The sequence below is a fragment of the Perissodus microlepis genome, chromosome 14 (assembly GCF_051167445.1).
Source record: "Perissodus microlepis isolate ML-2025 ecotype Zambia chromosome 14, ASM5116744v1, whole genome shotgun sequence".
In the NCBI taxonomy this organism is placed as follows: domain Eukaryota; kingdom Metazoa; phylum Chordata; class Actinopteri; order Cichliformes; family Cichlidae; genus Perissodus; species Perissodus microlepis.
The window spans coordinates 18,899,212-18,923,396 of record NC_140474.1 but is presented as its reverse complement, the minus strand read 5'-3'; the positions used below and the strand labels follow the sequence as shown (position 1 = coordinate 18,923,396).

Genomic DNA, 24,185 nt, shown 5'->3' with positions numbered 1-24,185 from the left:
CCTAATGGCAATCAGGGTACTGTTGCTTAGCCTATAGAGCTCTGTGTGTCCCTCCATGGATGTGCCTCCCCAGATAATCACTGACCCACCACCAAACCGGTCATGGTTTCTTCAATTTTCATGTCTGTCACATGTGCTCAGGGTGAACCTGCTCTCATCTCTGAAAAGCACAGGACACTGGTGATGGACCTGCCAATTCTGGTATTCTATTGCAAATGCTAATTGTTCTCCACAGTGCCAGGCAGTGAGCACAGGGCTCACTAGCAGGTGAGGGACCAGGTATCGCTTCATGCTACCAGTAGAGACAACAAACCTAGCCAGTAAAACCATTCCTGTGTTAGTGGTTGTCTCACTGTTGCCTCTCTAGTGCATATATTGGTCATTTCGTTAACACGAAAGCCACTGAAACTGATTAACAACCCACCCCCACGCTACTTCACTGATCAAATTAATATCCCAGAAGTTTAACTGACTTGATTAATATTCTCATGAAAGTGTTTAATTTTTTTGAGAGGTTTGATAATCTGAAATAGGCTTCTAACAATACGTCTGCTGCTGCCCTCTGCTGATGGCCAGCAAACATTTCAGGCTTTAGTGGAAGGCAGATGTGTCATAGCTGACAGGATCTGACACACTGGACAGACTGCAGCTGAGGTGCTAAAAAATATGCAAATGTGGTTACAATTAACTCAGTCATGTTAAATAACTGCAAGTCAACCTTAAATCAGTCAACTGAGGTTTTATCAGATTTTTTAATATTTATAATTTGTGTTCAGAGTTGCATATGTTCACTGCCTTTAACACTGCTACTCAGAAGTGTTGATTTATTAAAGCCATGTAGTTTTGTAAATGTGAAAACTTACAGGGCGTTCCAGGTGTCGAGAGATGGGTAAATTATCATCAGTGTTTGAGGTTCCTGAACTAAGAATAAAGCAAAACCAAACACATACAATAACAACTGCGTACTTCATTCAAAATTAATGGTAATAATGGTCTTATTAGAGTGGGTAGAAGACTTACACTACTACTGGATATTTAGGTTCATGTTGGGTTTGCTTGGATAGCAGCTCTGTGGGAATTCATGGAAATTAACTTGTGCGTAAATATGTAAAATGAGCTCTGAGATAAGACGTCATAAACAAATCCAAGTAATTTAGTAGGAAAAAAGTGGGCGAGTCAGTTAAATCACAAAGACAACTTCTACAAATGAGAGACTCAAAGACTCAGTTTGTAGTTTTGTTCAGGTTGCATCTCATTCTGTTCTGTCTACATCTTTTTGCAGTCATTCTGCATCTTGTGACTGTTTGTGTGTTTATATTGCACGTCTGTTGCTGTGTTGAACCTCACTTGCAATGATTTTATATATTTTGTTGTGCATTTTGCCTGTTTAATTGGTTCCTCTTGTCCCCCGTTTCCTCTCTTTTTTGTAGAAGCATCTTTCTGCTGCAGGGGTTTTGCCAGCCATAAATCACAACTTCATCTTATAATCTCAACATTTTGAAATACTTGACTTCCAGTGTTAAGCACAATGATTGGTTCACACAACAAATCACACCTTTCAGCTTTTCATGTATTTTCAATATTTTTTTCATCCCCCCCCCCAAAAAAAAATTATTTAACTTAGAGGACAGAAACAAAGTATCGATCTTATCACACTAATATCTAGGCTCTGAAAAGATATCAGAAAGGTTTACTATGGTTTTATAAACTGTCAAAACGTGTAAAAGAAAGAATGGAAAGTTTAGAAATAAATAGACTGAAAACAGGTGTTTACCACCAGCAGAGTGCTGAAAACACGTCAAAACACACACATATATATATAATTTTAACTTACTAACCCAAATGTCTGAGAAAATAAGTTGGAATTGAGAAAACTTGAAATTCCAATTTTAAGGCCATAATGACTCATTTTTTTTAAACTTATAGATGGCAAAAAATAAAATATTATTTTATTATTTTAAGTGAATTAAGAAATTATCCAACGCAATAATCACTCCTGACCGAACGGTGGCGCCGACGGACTGATACAGCTCGCAGCAGCCGTTTTAGGAAAAAGAAGAAAACGTTTACTATTTACTGAGGAACTGGCATTGGTTTCGTAGAAGCAATTTTAAAACTCAAAATATACATTACTTCTCGTCAAACAGGTACGACAGCCGTCTTTATCGTTTGTATATATTATTGAGGTTGATAATACCTGAAATCCTCATTTGAGTTTATGAAATTAAAGTTGAAATCGAGCCTTGGTGACCCCATGACAGCTCAGCTTAGCAGCAGCAGCACCAGCAGGGCGGTCAGGGCTGCTAGCTCCACCTGCTAGCTAGTTAGCACAAAACCGTCAAGCAGCTCATCTTCTGCGCACTAACACGGCTAACGGGTGATGTGACACTCTCAGAACAGCGTAAAGGTGACTAGCTGGGAAGTAGTCTTCGTAAAGTGGTCAGAGTTAAAGCTGTAAGGTGCTGAACTGATAAACCTGACTATGCACAGTAACTGTAATCTGCGGAAGAGGTGAGCTCTACCTAGACAGGCGGTCAGTCCATATGTTACTGTTAATGTAAGTGAGTTACTGTTTGTCGTGCTAAAAACTTTCGAACGTCATCAGAAAGTAGGGTTCAGCAGACCACGACCTTTTTGTCCCAGGTTATCATCTCACGATGTCTAATACACGTGGAGGTACACTCTGTTTTATAGTAATAACAACAAGTGCCCATTTAGACAGCTTACCATCTTCTTTAAACCTCGTTACTTTTATAGAGGAAAAATGGTGACTACAGATTATTTAAAGACATTTAAAATGCAATTTGAGGGTGCAAAACTTTAATAATCAAAAAATACAGTTACAGTCAAAGTGAAATCCTTCTATATGGTATCTGTCTCATAGCACTGCAGTATTGAAACAGCATGCAGGAGTGAATGTGTTGAAGGCATTTGCATATAAATACTTGTTTTAGGGTTCTTGTGGGTGTCGATGAGAACTTGCAAAGTGCAGTGTTATTGTAGACTAAAATTCATCTGAATTAGTACAGATCTATTCAGTTTAAATTGGGGGTGGGCGATATGCCCTTAAAAATTATATCATGATGTTTCAAGAACATTTGCTGCTGCTTCTTCTTCAGGTTGCTCCCTGTAGGGGGAAACCACAGGGGATCATCTATCGCCATCTCACCCTATTCCTTGCATCCTCCTCTTCCTCTGTTACAGTAGCCATCTGCAGGTCCTTCATTGCATCCATGAAACTCTTCTGTGGTCTTCCTCTTTTTCTCCTTGCTTGGCAGCTCTATGTGCAAAACCTTTTATCCGATATATCCACTATCCGTCCTCTGCACACAGCCTTGTCACTCGAACAGTGTCTCCAAGCCACTCAGTTTGAGATGCTGAGTATTTCAAGACAGTTTGCAGTAATGATATTTATGATGAAAAAAAACAACATACTAAATGTTTTATTGATGCTTGCAGTCAGGTGTATTCATAACTATAAGTAAATGAAGGGCATTCTTTGCCCTTAGCTATCGAGCTAGTGGGTAACAGACGTCTCCGAAAACGTTGGAGCGCTTCTGAAAATATGTGGTGTCTTGATAAACTGAGCAAATATTTGAGGTTTATACAGTTACATTCTCGCCTGAAAATATTTTAATCGTTTATTTTGTGACCCAGAAAGAATAATAAGAGTAATATTAAATACAAATACAAATAAATAAATGAAGACAGAAAAGGAGACAAAACATGAAGATTTGAAAAAGAGATGTGTGCAAAAGAGCTATAGCTTAATATGCTGGCTTAATATGTAAGATGATGTAAGATATGTAAGATAAACACACTAAAACCAAAAATGTTGTGAGAAGCCCTAAATAGCAAGATGTTATTTTAAGCCAGTGTTTGCAATTTAACAACTTAAGATTAAAAGGAATGTTAATTTTGTCATTTTCAGAATATATTTGTAGGGAGAGATGAGGGAGGTGCAGAGGGAGGTGTGACGAAGGTGCAAAAAGTGCATTTAGCCTCCAGACAGTCATGTGACAAATTAAAGCAGAGCTACTGGTTCCCTTAAGGCTCTGCCTTCTTTAATAGTACTTGAGGTTGTGCAACTGTACCCTGAAGGCAACAATGTGCTGACAGTAAAACATGTTGAACTTGAGTGTGCTGGACAGATGAGTTTGGTAAAGTGGCCAACATCATGAAGATCTGCATATTAAATCAAAATAACAGTGACCAAACTAAACAAAAATACACTTGTTTGTGTGTGATGATGATACTGTTCATTTAAGTGTGCTGAAATTGCCATCTGCCCTTTTTTTTTTTTTTTAAAGATATCTAGTCCCTAGAGCTGGGATCTTGGATGGAGTAAGTGTTGAGCCCCAATGAGATGACTGACCAGGGCAACAACAACCAGAACATCTCCCGCAACCCCTTTGCTGCCCTCTTCAGCTCACTGGCTGATGCCAAACAGTTTGCATCAGGCCAGAAACCTCAACAGCTTTCTACTCAACCACCACGTGAGTAGAATGATCACATTTCATACAGTATAAGAAGCAGTCAGAACATATCTGAAGTAGACTGATTTGTGTTGTGTGTTACTTTGGACAGAATCCCAACTTCTCCTAACATTGTCTGGAATTAAAGTGTGTATGTAGGCTTTGAGGTAGATAATCATAGGTCACGTCCTTTTATAGAAGCCAGCTTGTCTGAGTGTGCTGATATGTAAAAGTTGATTATACTCTGTTGTGTGGACAGCTGCAGACACTGCTGATGACTAGCTATTCCTGGTATACGTTAATAAGGTCGGCTTGAAGTCCGCCCCAGGGGCACAGGTGTAGTTAATGCACATCGTAATAGAAAGTCTTGACAGATGACTCCACGCTATCACAAAAAAAATTCAAGAATGGATCTTTCTGCTTACTGCCCAATGACAACATTTCTATCAGTAGACCCAAATGGACCTTAGCAACTGCATGGCTGCATCTGTGCATTTTCTGTAAATCACGCAGCTCCGCCCCAAAGGAGGATATCCCCATGCAACAGTCACAGCATTTGCTTCCAGAGTAACTTGTTTATCTCAGATGTTGATTTTTGTGATGAAATGCCAGGTAAGTTTTTCTTCTAGTGATTTCTCTTGAAAGCCGCTGCACACAGCAGGGTTCCAGTGTTACCTATGTATCACTTCAAGAACAATAAGATGATTTTTCTCAGACTGTGTTTCCAAATTCATGTTATTTATACCAAAGGGCTTTGCATGAAAACGGTGCACCACCACTTCTGTATCAGAGAGTATTTTTGAGAGTTTTCTTGGTCTTTCAGATCATCCTCTGTCCCATTAATTGCATTTCTTAATGACATTTCATACAGTGAAAAATGTCAAGATGGAAGCAGTTTTATGCCCTTCTATAACTTGCCCCCTGATTTTTAGCCATCAGTCAAGATCATTTTTAGATCCTAGAAACTTTTCTCGATTTTCTTTTTGTTCGAAAAAGGCAGTTTTATCACCAGTTTGTAGCACGGATGAGATTTATCTATTTTTAAACTAGCCAAAATATAAATTTATTGGACTGTCTGTGTCATGCTAACCTGCTGCTTCATGTTTGGCTTTTGTATGTGCTTTCACAGTGGAGGACTCGGGTGAGAGCCAGTCGGAGTCAGAAAACTCGGTTTCAGACAGCGTTGATGACAATGACGACTCTGTGGCAGAGATTAGCCGCTCCTTCCGGTCCCGGCAGGAGCTGTGCGAGCAGCTCAATGTCAATCACATGATCCAGCGAATATTTCTCATCACTCTGGACAACAGTAAGTTGACTGTGATTTGCACGGCCCCTGGGTATTAACTCAGTATGGATAATATGGATCAAAACATCTATTCATGTTACTTCTTAGTATTGTTTGTGGTTTCTAAACTCAAAAAAGGGCCAAAAAGGTACAAAATTAAACGCATTATATCAATTTTGAAATGACCATTCTTTCCCTCATCAGTTAATTTCAGACTGACCCACCAGTGTTGAAATTAGGGCTCTGTGAGAGTCATACCATAGAGGTTTCACTGCTGCAGTACTTCTAGCTCCTAATCCTGGCTGGCTGTATGATTTTTGTCACATGCTGATATCTAAACTTTAAACTTTTTAAAATAATTTGGGCTGTATCTGTGGGACTTAAGCCCTACTAGGGTTGGGTGATTGATCCAGAGTCCAGTTATGCTAAACCCCCAATGGCATTGCCGATGACCAATAGCATCGCTGCTGGGTGGCAGTCAGAGGAGCTTAACATGCACCCATTATTTTAGGACTATCCACCCACCATATTGCACAGTGTGTGGCCGTGACACAGAGAAAAAACAAAAGATGGATGTGTGGAAGAGAAGCACACACACATACCAGGATTATACATCTCACTTCCAATATAAAGGCATGTTCAAACACTGACATGTTATGCTGATTGATTTAGCTTTACTGTAAGTAATAACTTGAGTGGGCGGATATGAGGCAAACGGCTAAAATGGTATTAGGTTATAACATTTGCTGGCCGTCCTCAGCCGTCTCCTGTGCTCTTTCCAGGTTATACCCACACACGGCCAAGTTTTTAACCCACAGAAACACCAACAGGGGGGAAAAAACTTAAGTAGATGAGATAAAGGATTGTCTCTGCAAATTCAGTCATGTTAAGCTCTGATTTAAAAATCAGCCCCAGAGTTCTCTCATTTGATGATGATGATGATGATGATGGATCAGCTCCACACACATCTAATTCAAAGCAGGTCAAAAATGGTGGACAAACTTATGTGCTCGCTTGGTCAAATCTGTGTTGTAAGTGTGTTATATCTGGAGGGGAGACACGGAACTATAGCAATGCAGATTGACTATAATGTAAACCTCGTAATAATGACATCAATTAAATGAATCAGTGTGAAAATGATATAGAATTTTCTTTGATTGGTCAGCTATCACCAATACCTTTGAATACTAAATACCTAAGGTAGGACTATTTAAAACCTTGTGCGTGAGAGGCTTGTGCAGACTAAAGTCTTGCATGCCATATTGTCAGCTGATTTTCCTTCTTTTGATCTAAAAGGCAGTCAGGTGCTGGGTGATGAGTGTGTTTCTCCTAAATAGTACCGAGCTCTGTTATTAGAGGTATTATTGGATGCAGCACACTGTCTTGATTTGCTGTGTCCTGTGAGTAACAAATGACTCAGCACCTTTTAAGACAATATAAAAACCATCCCTACTGTGAGGTCTTATTGTGTGAGTCTCTCCACCACTGCTCAGGGATGAGTGATGATGTTGAGGAAATGTAGCAGTTATTTGTTGGACTGTTGATCTATTTCTCAGCACCAGTTAATTCAGTGCACGTAGTCTAAGAGATAATAAGTTGCCATGTGTAAAAACATCTTAATTGACTTTATTTTTTTATTTTCCCCCTAGGTGACCCTAGTCTGAGAGGAGGTAATGGGATCCCTCCTCGGTGTGTTTACCTGGAGGAGATGGCTGCAGATCTAGATGGGCAGGACTGGCTGGACATGGACAACATAGAACAGGTCAAATGTCAATAAAGTGTTTTTAATCTTATCACTTTTTTTCTTCCGTCTCATTTCTCACCTTACCGTGAACCTCTACATGTCTGGCAAAGTGGCTGAAGAAACCTCGTATTCCATCAGATGCAAAAACATTACATTTTGACGCATTGCGTAAAAATTGATTTTCATAAAGAAAATGCCTGACATGAAGACTTCATTGTTTTAGGGGCTTTCGAAATGTGTTGGTCAGACTGATTTGTGTCAGTGATGCTTCTTCTTTTGTCCTCCAGGCCCTTTTTAACCGTCTGCTGCTGCTAGAGCCGGGAAACCAGCTCATCTATATGACGTCATGCAGTGCTGTTAACCTGTCTGCTGACCGGGATGCTGGAGAGAAATGTGCCATCCCTTACCTTTTTGCTTGTTATCAGAGGGCTAAGGAAGAGGTAACTGGGTTTTTGTTTTTTCTCCCCCCTCTGCATGATTGTAATTGTCGCTCTTTAGTGGTACTATTTTTAGAGATGGCCATCTGTTAATAGAGTATTCTAAGTAATTGGAACATAAAAATAACCCACACTTTTCCATAATTCATTCACTTTCTTTTTATCTCACCTCCAGATCACAAAGGTACCAGAGAAGTTACTTTCGTTTGCTGTTCGCTGTAAGAATCTGACCGTTTCTAACACACGAACAGTCCTGCTCACACCAGAGATCTACATCAGCCAGAATGTCTACGAACAACTTCTGGACCTGCTGCTGGAAAGCTTCAATGGAGCACGTAGGTCATGGACTGGGCCCAACTGTTTTGTCTTGAGTTTTGAGTAAAGTTATAAGTGTTATGTGTAAAGTTTTCTGCCTAAATGTCTCTGCTGTGATTCAGATCCAGACGAAGTGGTTGAATTTGTGGAGGAGGTCATTGCTGGCCTGCTGTCTGATCAGGAGGTGCGGACTTTTGAGGAGGTTATAGTACCGGTGTTCGACATCTTCCAGGGACGTGTCAAGGACTTGGACCTGTGCCAGCCTCTTCTCTACTCCTACCTGGATGTTCTCCTCTATTTCAGCCACCATAAAGATATTGCCAAGGTACAGAGACAGACTTTTAGCGAATGTTGTGGTAATGTTGTGCACCCTCTGACAACAGCAGACAATTTTAATCCTCTTTTTTCTATGTTCACAGGTACTCGTTGAACACATCCAGCCCAAAGACCCAGCTAATGGTTTGCAGTACCAGAAAAGCCTGCTGGGGACAGTATTCAATATATCCTGCTTGCTGAAAACCCCAGGTGTGGTAGAAGGGCACGGCTACTTCCTGAACCCTTCCCGCTCCAGCGCCCAGGAAACAAAGGTCCAAGAGGCCAACATCCACCAGGTAAACGCTTTCTTTTTCATTTGCTGCTCCTGATTTGTTTTCCTGTTTGCCAAACTGAAAATACACCAGAGTCAATGACCTTTTCTTCTCTCACTGGTTTGCAGTTTATGGGCCAGTTTCATGACAAGCTGCACCAAATCTTGAAAAACTTACTCCAGCGGTCTGGTGAGACCCGCCACTTGCTGCTCACCTGGTTGGGCAGCTGCCTGCAAGCTAATGCTGGCCGAGCCAAGATCTGGGCCAATCAGATGCCGGAGATCTTCTTTCAGATGTACGCCTCAGATGCATTTTTCTTGAACTTGGGTGCAGCTCTGCTGAAGCTGTGCCAGCCCTTCTGCAGGCCACGTTCACCTAAACTGCTCACCTTCAACCCAACCTACTGCGCACTCAAAGAGCTGAGTGAGGAAGAGAGGAGGAATCGCAATGTGCATGCAAGAGGTCAGTGTACTGGATGTCAGTGACCCTTATTTATAATGGTTTCAAGATTGTTAATTTAACACCTCTGGTAATAAATAAACTGTCCACTTTTTCTTATGTCAGGTCTTGACAAGGAGACCTGCCTGATCCCTGTGCCTCCCCAGCAGCCGATGGAGTCGGCGCAGTCCTACAGCCTTCTGACTGAAAACCTCATCCTCACACAACTCACCCAGCATCTAGGCTTTCACAGGTAAACACAGTCAGACAAACACAGATCTTTTCCATATAGAAGCTAAAGAGAATACTGAGACTTCCAACGTGTGTTATCTTGTTCCCATTGTGTCTATGCACTTGTCTGCATGCATAATGTGTGCATGCAGACTCCATGAGCAGATGGTGAAGATGAGCCAGTCTCTCCACCGGCTCCAGGTGACGTGGCAGGAGGCCCAGCGAACAGGCAGCCCAATGTCGGAGCAGCTCCTGGAGCAGTTTGAGCGTCTGATGATTGTCTATCTCTCAACCAAAGCTGCCACTACACAACCTGCCATGCTGCAATGTTGCCTTAACCTACAAGCTTCCACTGCTGCTCTGCTCGTTCAGCTCAGTATGGGGAACCAGGGGCCTGAACATGTAGCACTCAGTTTTCCCCTGCCCTCCCTGCAGAACACGATGCTCTGCTATGTACCTGGTACGTCAGATATTTCACTATACAGTAAATACAATGGGGTGAAACACTCAGCTTTACTTTTTGTCATACTGGGCCAATATGTTCAGCCTTTTAATTTCTCTTAATTTTCTCAGGATTGAGTTGGATCAGGTGTTTTTCTTTCGCCTCCTTAAATTTGAAGGTGTGAACGTTGTGTTAAAAAGCCTTACCCCACTTCATAAAACGTCATGCAAACATCATTTTGACGGAATGTTACCACACCCCACCGGCATGTAATAAATAACATCACTGATCATTTAATTGCGTTTTTGTTGTCAAAGTTCAAGGTGTGAGTTTGTAAATCACTGCAAGCTTTTGTACATGCGATTCATTCACAGCAGACACTACAGACTGGTTTGAAATGACTGCATCTGTGCATGCAATATCGCAGTTTTTAGTCACTCATCTCAATAATATTGAGCATTTCACATGATAGTCATTAATCTGCATTTTGTCTGTCAGAGTTTTTTGCAGAAAATTTGGGAGATTTTTTCATCTTCCTTCGTCGGTTTGCAGAAGACATCCTGGAGACTTCTGCAGAAAGTCTAGAGCAGATTCTAAACTTTATTACTGTCTTCATGGGTAACGTAGAGAGGTCAGTGACCTTATCGACCATGTCTGTGATTTCAGACAGATGAAATGAAGAGTCGTTCAGATTTGTCATGTCTTGTTTGGACAACAGGATGAAGAACCCTCATTTAAGAGCAAAGCTTGCCGAGGTTTTGGAGGCAGTGATGCCCCACATGGAGCCGGTGACCCCTGGTGCTGCTCAGCCAATCGTGTTCCAGAGAGAAAGAGTTTTCTGCTCCTATAGACACGCACCCCAGCTGGCTGAGGCCCTCATTACTGTGTTTGTAGACATTGAATTCACAGGTACAACAGAGTTTAGACTTTCTAGATTCTAAAGATCTGTAGGTGGAAAGCTGAAACAGCTGTTTGTCAACATTCCTGTTAAGTTAACTGTCAACTGTTACTAGGACCATCTGTGATTAAAAGAGCTTGGCTTGGTGAGGTGTAGTATTATTTAGGGTCTTTTTGTGAACAGTGAAGAAGCTAGGTTTTGTGTGCTCACCTGGACGTGCTCTGCACAACAAGATAAAGAGATGAACTCTGTGAAGTGTAAGAAAACAGGACGGAGAGCTGAAACGTGGGGTTTAAGGTTTCCTCTGGTCCCCCCCTCCGTCCCACAGGTGATCCTCATCAGTTTGAACAGAAATTCAACTACAGAAGGCCTATGTATCCAGCTCTTAAATACATGTGGGGAAAAGACAACTACAGAGAGAGCATCAAGGTAATGTTCTTGATATAAATTTCAGATGTTAGATGTGTGATGATTGTACTTTTTAGCCATGCAACATGAAATTCCTTGGTTTGACTTTTCTTCTGCAACCACCTCACGCTCTCCTTTTCTTACATTCGGGCTTCAGTTTTCCTCACTTCTAGTAAGAAGCAATTCACTCCGTGAGATAATGTGGTCAGGCATTTTGAGCGCAGTTTACCTAATGAATTTTTAAAGCAAGACAAGGAAATCAGGTTTTCAAAAATTCTATCGACTCTTCTTCGAAGGCTCCTATTTTTTGTTTCTTTTTGTTTGATTTCGGTCCATTGCACACATCAATCAAAAGTGAAGAAGGGTGTAAGGTGGCAGTATTTTTTCCCCTTCCTCTTTCCCTTCCTGTTGATAACTGTTGCAAACTTAGTTATGGTTGTAGTGTTATGTGCATATATTAACACATCATGTTGTAAACTGTTGGGTGTGTTTGGAAGGAAAAAAAGACTTAACCTTCATTTAACTGGGGGTTAAATCGCACCTTAAAATGGCACGACGTAGTGCTGCTCGGATCTTGTGGTGATCTGCTCTGCCAGCACTGATTCCACTGAGTGGAAAAAGTCACACAAGGCGGGGACAGTGTTGAATTCAGTCAACGAACCACTGGGGCACCTGATTTACTCTCTTCTCCACACTATTCTCTTTATAAAGTGCTCTACACACCCCATCATTACGGCCAACTGGTGGATTTTCCTGTTTCAGGGGAGCTAGCCAGCAATGAAGAACCACTTACTGCTTAAGAGACAGAGTGAAAGTGGAAAGTTTTTCCTTAGTTTTTAACATAAAATTAATTGCTTAACACTTAACACATGCTGGTATAAACCCTTTTAACCATGTAGTCATAATAAGGGAACAAATGGATAGTGCATACCTGCAAACTGGCATAAATGTGTTTAATTTAGTTTGGTATGTTTTATTTCAGCATTTGGCCAACTATGCATCTGAAAACCTGGAGGCCATGAACCCCCCTCTTTTCCTCAGGTTCCTCAATTTACTGATGAATGATGCCATCTTCCTATTAGATGAGGCCATTCAGGTGAGACCATGATGTATTTTGACTTCACAACCTTCAGCCTTGGTTCTGTATTATGTGATGTTTTCTGAACATTGTTGGAATATTATTCTGACATTATACAATATTCTGATGGTGAAATCTAGTTTAATCTATCAGTACTTGTCATCTACTGCATATCTCTTTCTAAAACGGTTCTATAGTAGCATCATTATTAATAACTTTATTGTTTTTAAAGATATTTTTGATGTGATTTAGACTCAGTTTTTCAGCTGAATCTTTTTTCCTCTGTAGTACCTGAGTAAAATCAAGATTCTGCAGCTGGAGAGGGATCGAGGGGACTGGGAAGGCCTGGCCCCTGATGCCAGAAGAGAGAAAGAGTCCAGCCTGCAGATGTTTGGACAGCTGGGACGCTTCCACAACATCATGTCCAATGAGACCATTGGCACACTGGCCTTCCTCACCTCAGGTCAGGCAGAAAAGACCGCTACACATCCTTTCCACTACACTCATGAACCCATTTAATTGTTGTCCTCATCCATTCACTGTGATTATTTCTGCCTTTTGCTTTTCTTTTTTTTTTCTCTTTCTCAGAAATTAAGGGTATCTTTGTGCACCCATTCCTGGCTGAGAGGATCATCTCCATGCTTAACTACTTCCTGCAGCACCTGGCGGGCCCTAAAATGGGCGCTCTTAAAGTCAAGGACTTCAGTGAGTTTGACTTCAAACCTCAGCAGCTCGTTTCTGACATCTGCACAATCTACCTAAACCTGGGGTATGTTTAAAACATTCTTCTACAGAGAAAAATATCAGTTTCCTTACATTTCTTTAATTGTAATCCCTGTTAAATCTGATCCTGAAACACACTGTTGCTTTGTTTCTCCAACAGCGATGAGGAGAATTTCTGTGCCACTGTCCCAAAGGATGGGCGATCGTATTCTCCTACTCTTTTCTCCCAGACCATTAGAGTATTGAAAAAGATCAACAAGCCTGGGGATATGATTGTAGCTTTTGGACTCCTCGCTGATAAAATAAAGGTATCATTTTACTTGGAGAGGCTACCAGAGTAATAAAAGACGACATTTTTAAAAATATTAATAGTACAAATCTTTTTAAATTATGATTCTAGAGTTCAGTTGTGAAAAACATAGGAGGTACTCAAGAATGCTTGTTTCCATTGTGCCTCTATTTAGTCTCATGCAGACAGACAGCAGCAGGAAGAGGAGACATATGCAGATGCTCCAGATGAATTCTTGGATCCCATCATGTCCACCCTGATGCTGGACCCTGTTCTTCTCCCCTCTTCCAATGTAACAGTAGACCGCTCAACTATAGCAAGACACCTCCTCAGGTTTGTTCCTTTTTACAAAGCCCAGAATTGACTCTGTCCAGAAAGTACAGTCATGTAAAAAAAAGAAAAGAAAGTTTCTTGTGAAAAAATGAGAACACCCTCACCCTGCTTCCATGTTCCAAGTAGCAGCTAAGTGCTGCTAATTAAAGGCAATTGACTGACTGATCATAAGCAAGCGTGGCCGCTGCTGTAAAATGAGATGTTTTGGCAGTTTGTTGGTCTGAAGCATTTATAATGGTGTGAAAATGTGTTTGAACCCTTCTTGATTTCCTTTTTTTGTATGTTTGTCACACTTAAATGTTTCAGATCATCAAGCAGATTTAAATATTAGACAAAAATAGCACAAGTGAACATCATATGCTGTTTCTAAATGAAGGTGTTTCTTATTAAGGGGTAAAAAAAAAATCTGAACCTATATGGCCCTGTGTGGGGGAAAAAAGTGATTGCCCCTCATGTCACTCGTGTCCTCCAAGGCCTAATATATTGTGAGATTTGAAAACGATCCATAAAAAGTTGTGGGTAAGTCAGTAAGTTTTTACTGATTTTTCACATTTGGTATGACCTTGACTCAGTTTTCAACAAAATTAAATCAAACTGAGCTTTTGTGATGGCATCTATCATCTTGTCTACCATCACACAAAATAATATCTTGAAAACTGTAGATGCTCCACTGCTAACAAACAAAAATGAACCGATTATTTACTCCTTCCCTTTAGGGGGGAAAAATTAACAAGTATGGTTTGTTTGCAAGGGCTACCAGGAGGAAGCATCTTCTCTTTAAAGAGAACATTGCAGCAGAGCTTAGGTTTGCAAAAATGCATCTAAAGAAATCACAAGACGTCTGGAACAATGTCTTTTGGACAGATGAGACCAAAGTGGAGATGTTTGATCATAATGCACAGCGCCAGGTTTGGTGAAAACCAAACACCTCATTTCAACTGTCAGGCACGGTGGGGGAGAGATGATCATTTGGTCTTGTTTCGCAGCCACTGGGCCTAAGCATCTTGCAGTCATTGAGTCAACTGTGAACTCCTCTGTATATCAAAATATTATGTCAAATGTGAGGCCATCTGTCTGACAGATAAAGCTAGGCTAAACTGGGTAATGCAACATGACAATGGTGTCAAGCACAGCAGCAAATCTATGACAGAATGGTTGAAAAAGAAAAGAATAAAGGTGTTGCAGTGGACCAGTCAAAGTCCACACCTCAGCCTGATTGAATTGGCGTGTCATGACCTTAAGAGAGCTGTACATAAACAGATACTACAAATTTTAAGGAGCTGAAGCAAAGTTGCACAGAATAGTAGGCCAAACTTCCTCTACAATGCAAGACACTGATAGTCATACAGAAAAAAACGATTCATTAAGTTATTGCTGTTAAAAGTGGCTTTACAAATTGGCAATTATAGGGTGTGTCTTGTAAAAACCTTATTTTTTTACATGACTGTATTCTGTTTGGATGATCTCTACACTGTCTGATGATTCATCTGTGAGATTGCCCATAACCATAACCTATATGATCCAGACATATGTGGAAGTTTCTTTCCCTCTTCCGGTGTGATAAAACAGAAGGTTGACTATACCCGTGTGAGAACCTTGTTCACATACAACTGTAAATGATTAAGCCAACTGTAATTAATCAGTTGAACAGCTAAAACAGTTTGAAGTCTGAAGATGTGCTGGGCTATTTTTTGTAACTTTTAAAAAAAATTTGTTTAGGGTTTTTTTTTTATTTTTTTTACTGGTTTTAAATTTAGACCTAATTTGGTTCTTTTAACACATTTAATCTGCATCTGTATGTCTCCTGCACCATTTATCATGCCCTCCCCACACAGAGTAACTTCTTTCCCCAACACACATACAAGCCCACTGGTTAATAGTTGAGAAGATGCTCTAACAGCAGCAAACGATACATTAAGTTCTATTTTAAAGTAGAATCAACAGACAGAAATAGGGAGATGATGATGGACCAGTGCAGCCCTTCTCCACACACATCATTTCAAAGAGGCAGATGTACAAGCATGACCTTAATTACACATGTGTACACAAACACATACATCTCTGTTGCAAGAGCGAAGCAGGCTAGATTTAGCCATCTAATTAGCCATCCATACATCCATTTTCTTCTGCTTAAACAATTCAGGGTCATAGGGCGAAAGGCAGGGTACACCCTGGACAGGTCATCAGTCTATCGCAGGGCTAACAGACAAAACACCATTCAGACTCACAGTCACATCTATGGCCAGTCACAATTAAGTTAAACCATGCATTTCTTTGGACTGTGGGAGGAAGCCAGAGGAGCTAGAGAGAATCCACGCAGATGTGGAAAAAAAAAAGCAAATTCCATGGATGGATGGAAAATGCGTTCATCTTTATGAAGTTGGTATATAGAAGTCATGACCATTTATTAATTGTGTCTGCCTTTTAGTGACCAGACAGACCCCTTCAACCGCAGTCCTCTGACAATGGACCAAATCAGGCCAAATGATGAACTCAAACAGCAGATCTTACAGTGGCTGGAGAAGCATAAGCAAGAAAAGCTTCAGTTGGGGCCCAGCGGCTAGCCCTGATCTCACTGTGACAAACAGCGTTGCCTCGCGCTGTTATCTTTCTTACCTGGCCACACTTGCTCCTTTGCTTCATGGCAGATCCACAGTGTGCTTATTTCTTTGGATTTATTCTGACTCCTCCAGTCCAGCTGACACTGCATTAGCCTTTCCCTGCAGCTTCCATTCTTAATAAATCGTCCGTGTGACAACAGTCCTGGCAAACTGTAGCCCACCTGCTGGTAACAACTTCAAAATCCATACACGGTGGCTGTTTTTCCTCCCGTGATGCTCTATTGAAAACACTAGCAGAGTGATACATCCTTGGGTACTGTGTTAATGAGTTAATATAGTCAGAAATATCTGTTCAGCAGCACTTTAATGTACTGTACATACTCCTGTCCAACCACCTGGCCCTTTATACCGGAAGGTAAGTATTTTTGTCATATTATCTAACTTCACTTTCATAAAGAGTATTTCACACACTGCCTTTCAAAGTGCTTTAACACCCCGTATGTTTGCACTCTTGGGTTCAATCGCAACTTGTAAATAGCATTAAAAGTGAGGCATAGCTGAGTCTGAATTTAATTGTGTGTATGACTTTTATTTCATTGACTAGAACATAGGGTTACTTGGAGGCTTTCAAAAAATAAACTTGATCATTGTAATTAGACACGTGTAGCACTAAACAGTTGTTTGTATTTAAAGATGTATCGATAAGGCTCTTCAGATCTTCAAGCACCTGTCTGTAGTGAAGCACTTATCTCATCAGGATTATATAAGACCAGCCAATTAAGGTTAAAGGATAAAGACCATATAGATAAAATGCACCAATCTGAATCATATTTTAGGTCTCAAAGATGTCAGATTGAATATTAAATCTCCTTAAATATTAACTTTAATCTGTTTTGCTGTGACAGAGCTGTTCATGGATATTACAGCTGATGTGTGAAATCTCCAGGGGGCAAGTCAAACAAGCAAACAAAGCCAGCATTAAGAAAACATTATTTACAATTTGGCACAAATGGATAATTGACTCTTATTTAGGATAGCTTTTTTTTAGAGAATAAAGCTGCTGAAAAATAACTGCTCATGCCTAAAGAGGAATAAAATCAAGTAAGAGAAGGCATTTAGACAACTCGGGCACTATCTCAGAGTCTTTTATTGGATATTTAATTTTTTTTAAAATAATACCAGCTGTTCTATTTCTCATCAAACAGGCAGAGAATATACTACTGGGGGAAATAAACATGGCTGATAGTTCAGTTAATACCTACAAATGCCTAATTTTAGTAGAAATACAGAGCAGCAACATGGTTATCTATGAGTGTGTTGTTACGTACATTTCTTATTTGAGTTACATCAAAGCTTTGGAACACTTATCTTAACTCTTTACCCCTTTAAAGCCTACTAGGAGTAACCCTTAAAGCTCTTTTCTGAACTGAGTGATTTCTGTCATATTTCAGGCCTGAATGACTGAGTTTGCATTAGGGCTGCCACGATTAGTCAACTAGTCACGATTACGTCGACTATCAAAATCATCGACAACAAATTTTATAGTCGTCGCGGCGTTTGAAGCTTTTTAATATCCTGAAAGATGCAGGAATAAGCAGACTGAAACAGAAGATGGCAGCAATGCATCTACAAGGATGCCAGCTGCCGTTAAACGCCGAAGAAGAAGAAGAAGAAGCTGTCTTCTGTATCGTAGCTTTGTCCAAATTCAGAGACCACATCCTTCTGAGGCCGATTACGTTACGACGACACAATGAAATTTGAGGACCCCTCCAAATGCGTCCTCCTTTTCCCCAGATTTGAAGGATGGGTCGGGTGTATGCTTCCGGCCCAACCTATTCCAAAATTCGTACTATGGCTCAGCCAATTCCAGTTTCCAACAATGGCGGCAGCTACTTAGTTTTAATATTACTCTTTCTGGGTCACAAAATAAACTTTTAAGATATTTTCAGGTGAGAATGTAGCTGTGTGAACTTCAAATATCTGCTCGATTTATCAACACATCACATATTTGCAAAAGTGCTCTGACGTTTTCGGACACATCTGTTACCCACCAGCTTGATAGCTGACCGGGTGGTCAAGGCTCACTCGAGACGGCGAGAACACCGAACTTCCGGCACATCGTTGTCAGACCCCCGCAGTCTTTCACTACTCAGGTTAAACATGATATATAAGTCACTTAGACTTTTATTTGTTCCTGAGTAGTTCTAGTTTTCACACAGCTGAATAAACATCAAACAGAAAACTGATTAAACAGTGAGATGGTAGAGAATTTATTCCAGTGTCCTGTTATATTTTAGGGAGCAAAGAGCAGATGGCTGAGTTTATTAAACCCCACCGAGACAATCTGCAAATTTCATTAAAATTTAATAAACTTTCATCTTGTCTTTATTTTCAGTTGGAACATACTTTAAACACTTCAAGCTGTAAGCTAATGATTATATGAGAACAGATGCATGCTGGTGTAATAAGCTGTAGTTTTACGTCCAATGGATGCATGATCTGATTAGTCGACTAATCGCAAAAATAATTGGTGACTAGTTGACTATCAAAATAGTCGTTTGTGGCAGCCCTAGTTTGCATTAGAAGTTAACGAGGGTGGCCTCTGCATGTGCAATGGTCGTTTTAATTTATATATGCTGAACTGTCAAAACTTATCATTAAGGGTACTGAGCAGGTTGTGAAATGTCATCTTTATGGGGTGAAAGAGTTCAAACAAGAATGAGATAATTTCACATTCTTTTCTGCACCTTCAGTTCACCGGAGCTGCTCCAAACTGCAAAAGTGCTTCTCTTTCCCATCTGTGGCACACTGGCCATCGGTGGTGTTCACTTTTCTTGAGATTTAATGGCAGAGATATGGGGTTTAATAACTTTGAATGGCTGTGTACAACATAACTGTCACTGTCACCCTCTGAATTAACCTTCATGATATTTTAACCGAAGCATCCTGATCTTGCATTTAAAACACAGGACTTGTGTTGTGTACAAGCTTCGTGTGAAAAACGTGCAGGCAAACAGTTGAACAATAGACACGGTGCCTAAAACCAAGAGCCTTGCAGTACATGTCAGCTGATCTGTTTCATACTCTTAACATACATGATTGAGTTTATTTCTTTGAGGAATATGTGAAGCTGGGCAGTAGAATATAGGGGAAAGAACAACAGAAGGAGGTAACATGCTCTTGGGTTGTATTTGAATTAAATGGTTTTAATTCAATTGTGTGCGAGATGGTAACGTGTAAGGAGGTGATAATGTATTTGTTGGCATGCTCTGATTTCTGTATTGAATATCTACCACCCGATTACATGATTTTAATTAAAACACATTTTTTTTGTTTTATTTGTGATTATAAAATGTTTATTTTCAATGTACATTATGATTAAGAAATAAACTAATCTAAGTTATGTACGAAATTACGTTCTCTTTCTCATGTGACAGATTTAATTCGTGACAAATGACGACGTTTACTTTGAGAACAGTAATACACATTGTGAGGCACTGTCAGGTTATAGGAACACATGAAATTATGTCTTCTTTACTTCGACAAGGACTAGAAGTGCAATTAAACCTTACACTCGCTGGCCACTTTATTAATTACACCTGGTCAACTGCAAATTAAGGCAAATATCTCATCAGCCAACCAAATGGCAGTAAATCAATGAATTTAGTCAAGTCAGTTGTATTTGTATAGCACATTTAAAAGACATCAAGTGTCGGCCAAAGTGTTGAACAGAGGGGTAAAAGATAGAATTAAAGTAAATGAGGTAAATTTAGCCATGTAGATATGACCAAGATGACCTGCTCAAGTTCAAACTGAGCATCTGAATGGAGAACAAAAGTGATTTACACGTCCCTTTGATCTAGACTGATTTTAAGACCAATACTAGGTGTTTTAAAAAAGGTGTTACACATTAAACATAAACAGATATCCCTATCACTTATGTGTAGTTATTTATGAGTCCTTACAGAGATAACATAACTACGCTGTTCGAAAATGATCTTGTTTTATTGTCACAAGTCATGGATTCTTTGATTATGTGCTAGCTGGTTGTGTTCCTGGTGTTCCATGTAAGTATTACCAACAGGGAAGTTGCCAAGTGCCCGCTGGTGAACAGACTGAAACCTCAACACTCACAACATGATTGAAGGTTGTTTCTCCCATCTCTTCCTTACGATTAAAAATGCCAATACCGATATACCAGTCTGGCTCTACTTTGAACTTGACATGACTGTCGGAGCCAGACAGCCTGAGCTAAGTATTTCAGAAACTGCTGATCTATTGGGATTCTCCCACACAACCATCTCTAGAGTTTACAGAGAATGTCTGAAAAAGAGAAAACATCTAGTGAGTGGCATTTCTTTTGGGTGAAAATATGTTGATGAGAAAGGTCAGGGGAGAACAGCCAGACTGCTTCAAGCTGAAAGGAAGGCAACAGTAACTTAAATAGCCACTAGTTGCAACTAAGGTATGCAGGAGAGCATCAGCAGAAGACCACACTGAGTGCTGCACCTGTCAGCTAAGAACAGTAAACTGAGGTTAGTTTGCATAGGCTCACCAGAATTGAACAACAGAAAGTTAGAAAACATTGCCTGGGCTGGTGAGTCTAGATTTCTGCTGTGACATTTGGATGGCAGGTTCAGAATTTGGAATAAACAACATAAAAGCACGGATCCGTCCTGGCTTGTATCAATCGTTCAGGCTGCTACTGGTGGTGTAAAGGTGTGGGGGATATTTCTTCCCAAATTTGGGCTGATTAGTACCTGAGCATTGTTTAAATGCCACAGCCTAACGGAGTATTATTTCTCACCATGTCCATCCCTTTAAAACCACGTGTAAAAAATTTCTATAGGGTAATCTTGCCTGGGTCAGTATACCCAGGGCCCGTTTGCACACAAGTAGGCTACTTGCTTTCATGGACCAAATGTGCCAAGTATTTTTAGTGATTTTTTTTCATTATGTATGTTTTTTCTCTTTTTTTTAAGCATGCACTTTTGATGGAAGCGAATAGCTTTATTATGTTGTGGCATGCTAGTCTCCTGCTTCAAGTCACACGCACTGTGACCCAGATTGTTTACAGTGAGTATCTTATCTTGTTATCTCTGGGTTTGGCTGCAGCTCAAAAAAGAAGGAAAAAAACGCACTTATCGCTTTATCTTGTTTATCTGGTATAAGAAACAACACATGCTGTAAGATATCAGTCTATTCCTCCTCGGTGATTCAAACGCACCTCCTTCCCGGGCAAAGCCCCTGAACCTGATTTGGAATCAGCCGTGCAGAGTCAATAGGGCCGCTGAGAAAATGCATTGTCGGGGTTTCTTCAGTTCCGCCCCGCAACATGCATAACGATGTTCTCGGCCAGTGAGAACGCTGCGCTTGGTAGAGGTTGTTTATGTGGAGTGCTCGGTAAGGGTTCCGCCCACTGAGGTATCTCCGATCGCAGGGCAGACAGGCAGAGAGTGTAAAATGGCGCACAGCTGTCGGTGGCGGTTCCCTGCTCGGCCCGGAGGGAGCAGCAACTCCGGTACCGGGAGGAGAGCGGGCCGAATCAGGGTTACTGCCTCTTTGCGGAGTGTCTCGGGAGCCCACCCTAATGCAGCTGGGCTCGGACCCGGGTTTGATGCTGCACTACAGGTCTCTTCGGTTATCGGGAGCAACCTGCAGAAATTTCGGGATGTTTTGGGGGAATCGAGCGACTCTAGCAGCACGGAGGTAAGGACGGGGATGACCCGGGAGCATCGGTAAGACAGCTGCGGGGCCAGAGTTCACGCGGAGGACCGCTGGTTACATGTGAGGGAGGGAGCTAACGGTTACTGTACCCAAACGTTGACCATCTTTCCGTCTCCCTGACGCTTAGTGTGGCTCTGAGCAAACTTGTCATTGCCAAGATGCTCAGTTAACTTTGAGTTGGTTATGTGGCCTTAAACTCTACAGTAACCCGTTACAGCGTTAACTTTAGTTAGAAGCAAGAAAAAACGCCAGATTATTTTATAGATATCTAGTCTCCACAGCTCTACTGGAAAGAAAGTTTTCTGCTCCTCAGTGCAGGAGTGTGAGGACGGGCTACATCCACTCAGTTTTGGGTGAACCAGTGCTAACGCTAGCTCGGCCAGAAGAAACCTCGGTGTTACAAAGCTATTACAACATACAGTACATGTAACAAACAACAGCGATACTAGTTTATTTGGTGACCAATGTATATGGCGTAACTAAGGTGGGATTACTAGTTAGCAAGTTGTTATTAGCCTGGTATGAAGCCTTCATGCCTGCTTTCAAAATCATAAACACTAACACGGTAAAAGTTACCGTTTACATATTAGCTTTAATGTTAACCCACTGCAACAAACCAGCATTTAAACACGTTTTTAATAAATGGTGGCGTCCCTGCGGCGTAACAGCACCGTAGCTTCATGATAGCGTGTTATGTGTTTGAAAACAAGACATGTCAACTTGAAGGAGGTGAGAGTACACAATTGTGGTTTCTAACTAGCTAACGTGAACTTAGCGTCTGTCTCCAGCGAGAACGGCTACTCCTTATTCACTTTACCTTTGCCCCAGCTCTCTATAGGGTTATCTTTGCCAGCTAAATAGCTTCGTATTTGCTCCGAGGACTGGCTGTTTGGAGTGAGGTGTCAACCTCCCAACGTAGCTGCTCGGTTAGCTCGCACGTTAGCTGTCTACATCTTACAGCTAAAACTACATCACCATTCTTCTCCTCCTCTCCGTGAGCGGCGTTATAAAGTTGCAGTTTTGCCCGGGAGGTTGCTGCGTTCCCTCCCGATTAGCATATTGCTACGTAGCGGGTTAAAGCATCGGAGCTAAACTTGGCTGAGCTCATGCTCCAAACGAAATCAGATCTATTGCTGTTTAGTTTTAAGCTAGGGCAGCTACCATGCTACGCACTACGTCGCGCTAGCCATCGGGGCTATTGCTGATGCATAGGAAAATGGGAGGTGGACATGTTTTCCCCTTCTCTGCACAGTCAGTGCGTAGCTAGTACCAAAATAATATCGGGTTTATAATGTTCTGAGATGACGCCTGATACACAGCTACACGTTTGGCCGTTATTGAGTGTATATGTGTATAAGGTTTAGTGTGTGAATTCGCCGTGTTTTATCAGAGCAGTGGCTGGTGACAGTGCGCATGCAGGGCTGGCTACAATAACAACGAGCCCCTTCTTGACGGACCTTGTGATGTGGGGGTGTGTTCGCCTTAGCGAACTACCATCTTCCTTCTTCATGATGAGCAGCATGCGTTCATTGCAGTGGGAGTACACAGTGTGGGGATGTTTGCCACCATCCAGTCTCAACATGGACCACTACTTATTTGTTGTTTGTTTTTTACTAAAGCACAGCAGTATGTGCATGTTTGCTCCTGAGACGTTTAGCTATAGTTTAAAAAATATATATATTATTGTTCTCACATTTGACATTTGGAATCTCCCATTGGATAATAGAATACATTTTATTATTATGTAGCTGCAGGGGGTTGTGGAGTATTGAAAAGTAGTTAATAATAGTTTATTTAAATTTTAAGAGAAAGTTGAATTTATTTTTTTAACTGAAATAATATATGCGAGCTGGAAGTTCGGACCAAGATTGGGCCATTAAATCCTCTAAACTGCTTTATTTACTTTTGGAGTGCATTTGTACTAAATCAGTGCTACATGGCCCATGGAAACACTAACTTTACTGACTAATTTTGTGTTTAAATGGCTTTTTAAGCTTTTTCGCTCCCTCCCGTTTTTACTTTGGAGCACTGATAATGTAGGTGTAGAGAGATTTGTCTGTAACACCCTAGGGCAGCTTGAGTTATATGAAGATTTCTGACACAGCATAGTGATTTTTTGGGGTGTGACTGTGCACGTAAGCATAGGTTGTCCAGAAATGGTTAAGGCAAAGAGTTCTCCCATTTTTGTCCAACTGATAAGAAAGCATGCCTTAC

General features: G+C 40.9%; 2 protein-coding genes across 6 annotated transcripts in view; both read left to right on the top strand.

Annotated features, from left to right (window-relative positions):
• Window positions 1–2,036: 2,036 nt before the first annotated feature.
• Window positions 2,037–19,656, top strand: ube4a (ubiquitination factor E4A (UFD2 homolog, yeast)). The gene is made up of 20 exons (XM_084952028.1): window positions 2,037–2,147; window positions 4,311–4,496; window positions 5,605–5,781; window positions 7,410–7,522; window positions 7,792–7,944; window positions 8,117–8,276; window positions 8,379–8,581; window positions 8,676–8,867; window positions 8,972–9,305; window positions 9,408–9,534; window positions 9,665–9,972; window positions 10,453–10,585; window positions 10,673–10,863; window positions 11,181–11,281; window positions 12,243–12,356; window positions 12,627–12,801; window positions 12,927–13,107; window positions 13,222–13,369; window positions 13,526–13,683; window positions 16,112–19,656. Exons 2-20 carry the CDS (start codon window positions 4,367–4,369, stop codon window positions 16,245–16,247), a joined length of 3,234 nt encoding a protein of 1,077 aa, XP_084808154.1. The 5' UTR covers window positions 2,037–2,147; window positions 4,311–4,366; the 3' UTR covers window positions 16,248–19,656.
• A 1,968-nt stretch (window positions 19,657–21,624) lies between these two features.
• The window catches only part of kmt2a (lysine (K)-specific methyltransferase 2A), a 39,377-nt gene continuing 36,816 nt past the window's right edge, over window positions 21,625–24,185 (top strand). For 3 of the 5 annotated variants that reach the window (XM_084952027.1, XM_084952025.1, XM_084952026.1), the window contains exon 1: window positions 21,625–21,953. In XM_084952027.1, coding sequence (XP_084808153.1) covers window positions 21,708–21,953 — 246 coding nt within the window. In that variant the 5' untranslated portion in view covers window positions 21,625–21,707. The remainder of the gene's footprint in view (window positions 21,954–24,185) is intronic. The other 2 variants (XM_084952024.1, XM_084952023.1) reach the window with 1 other exon arrangement.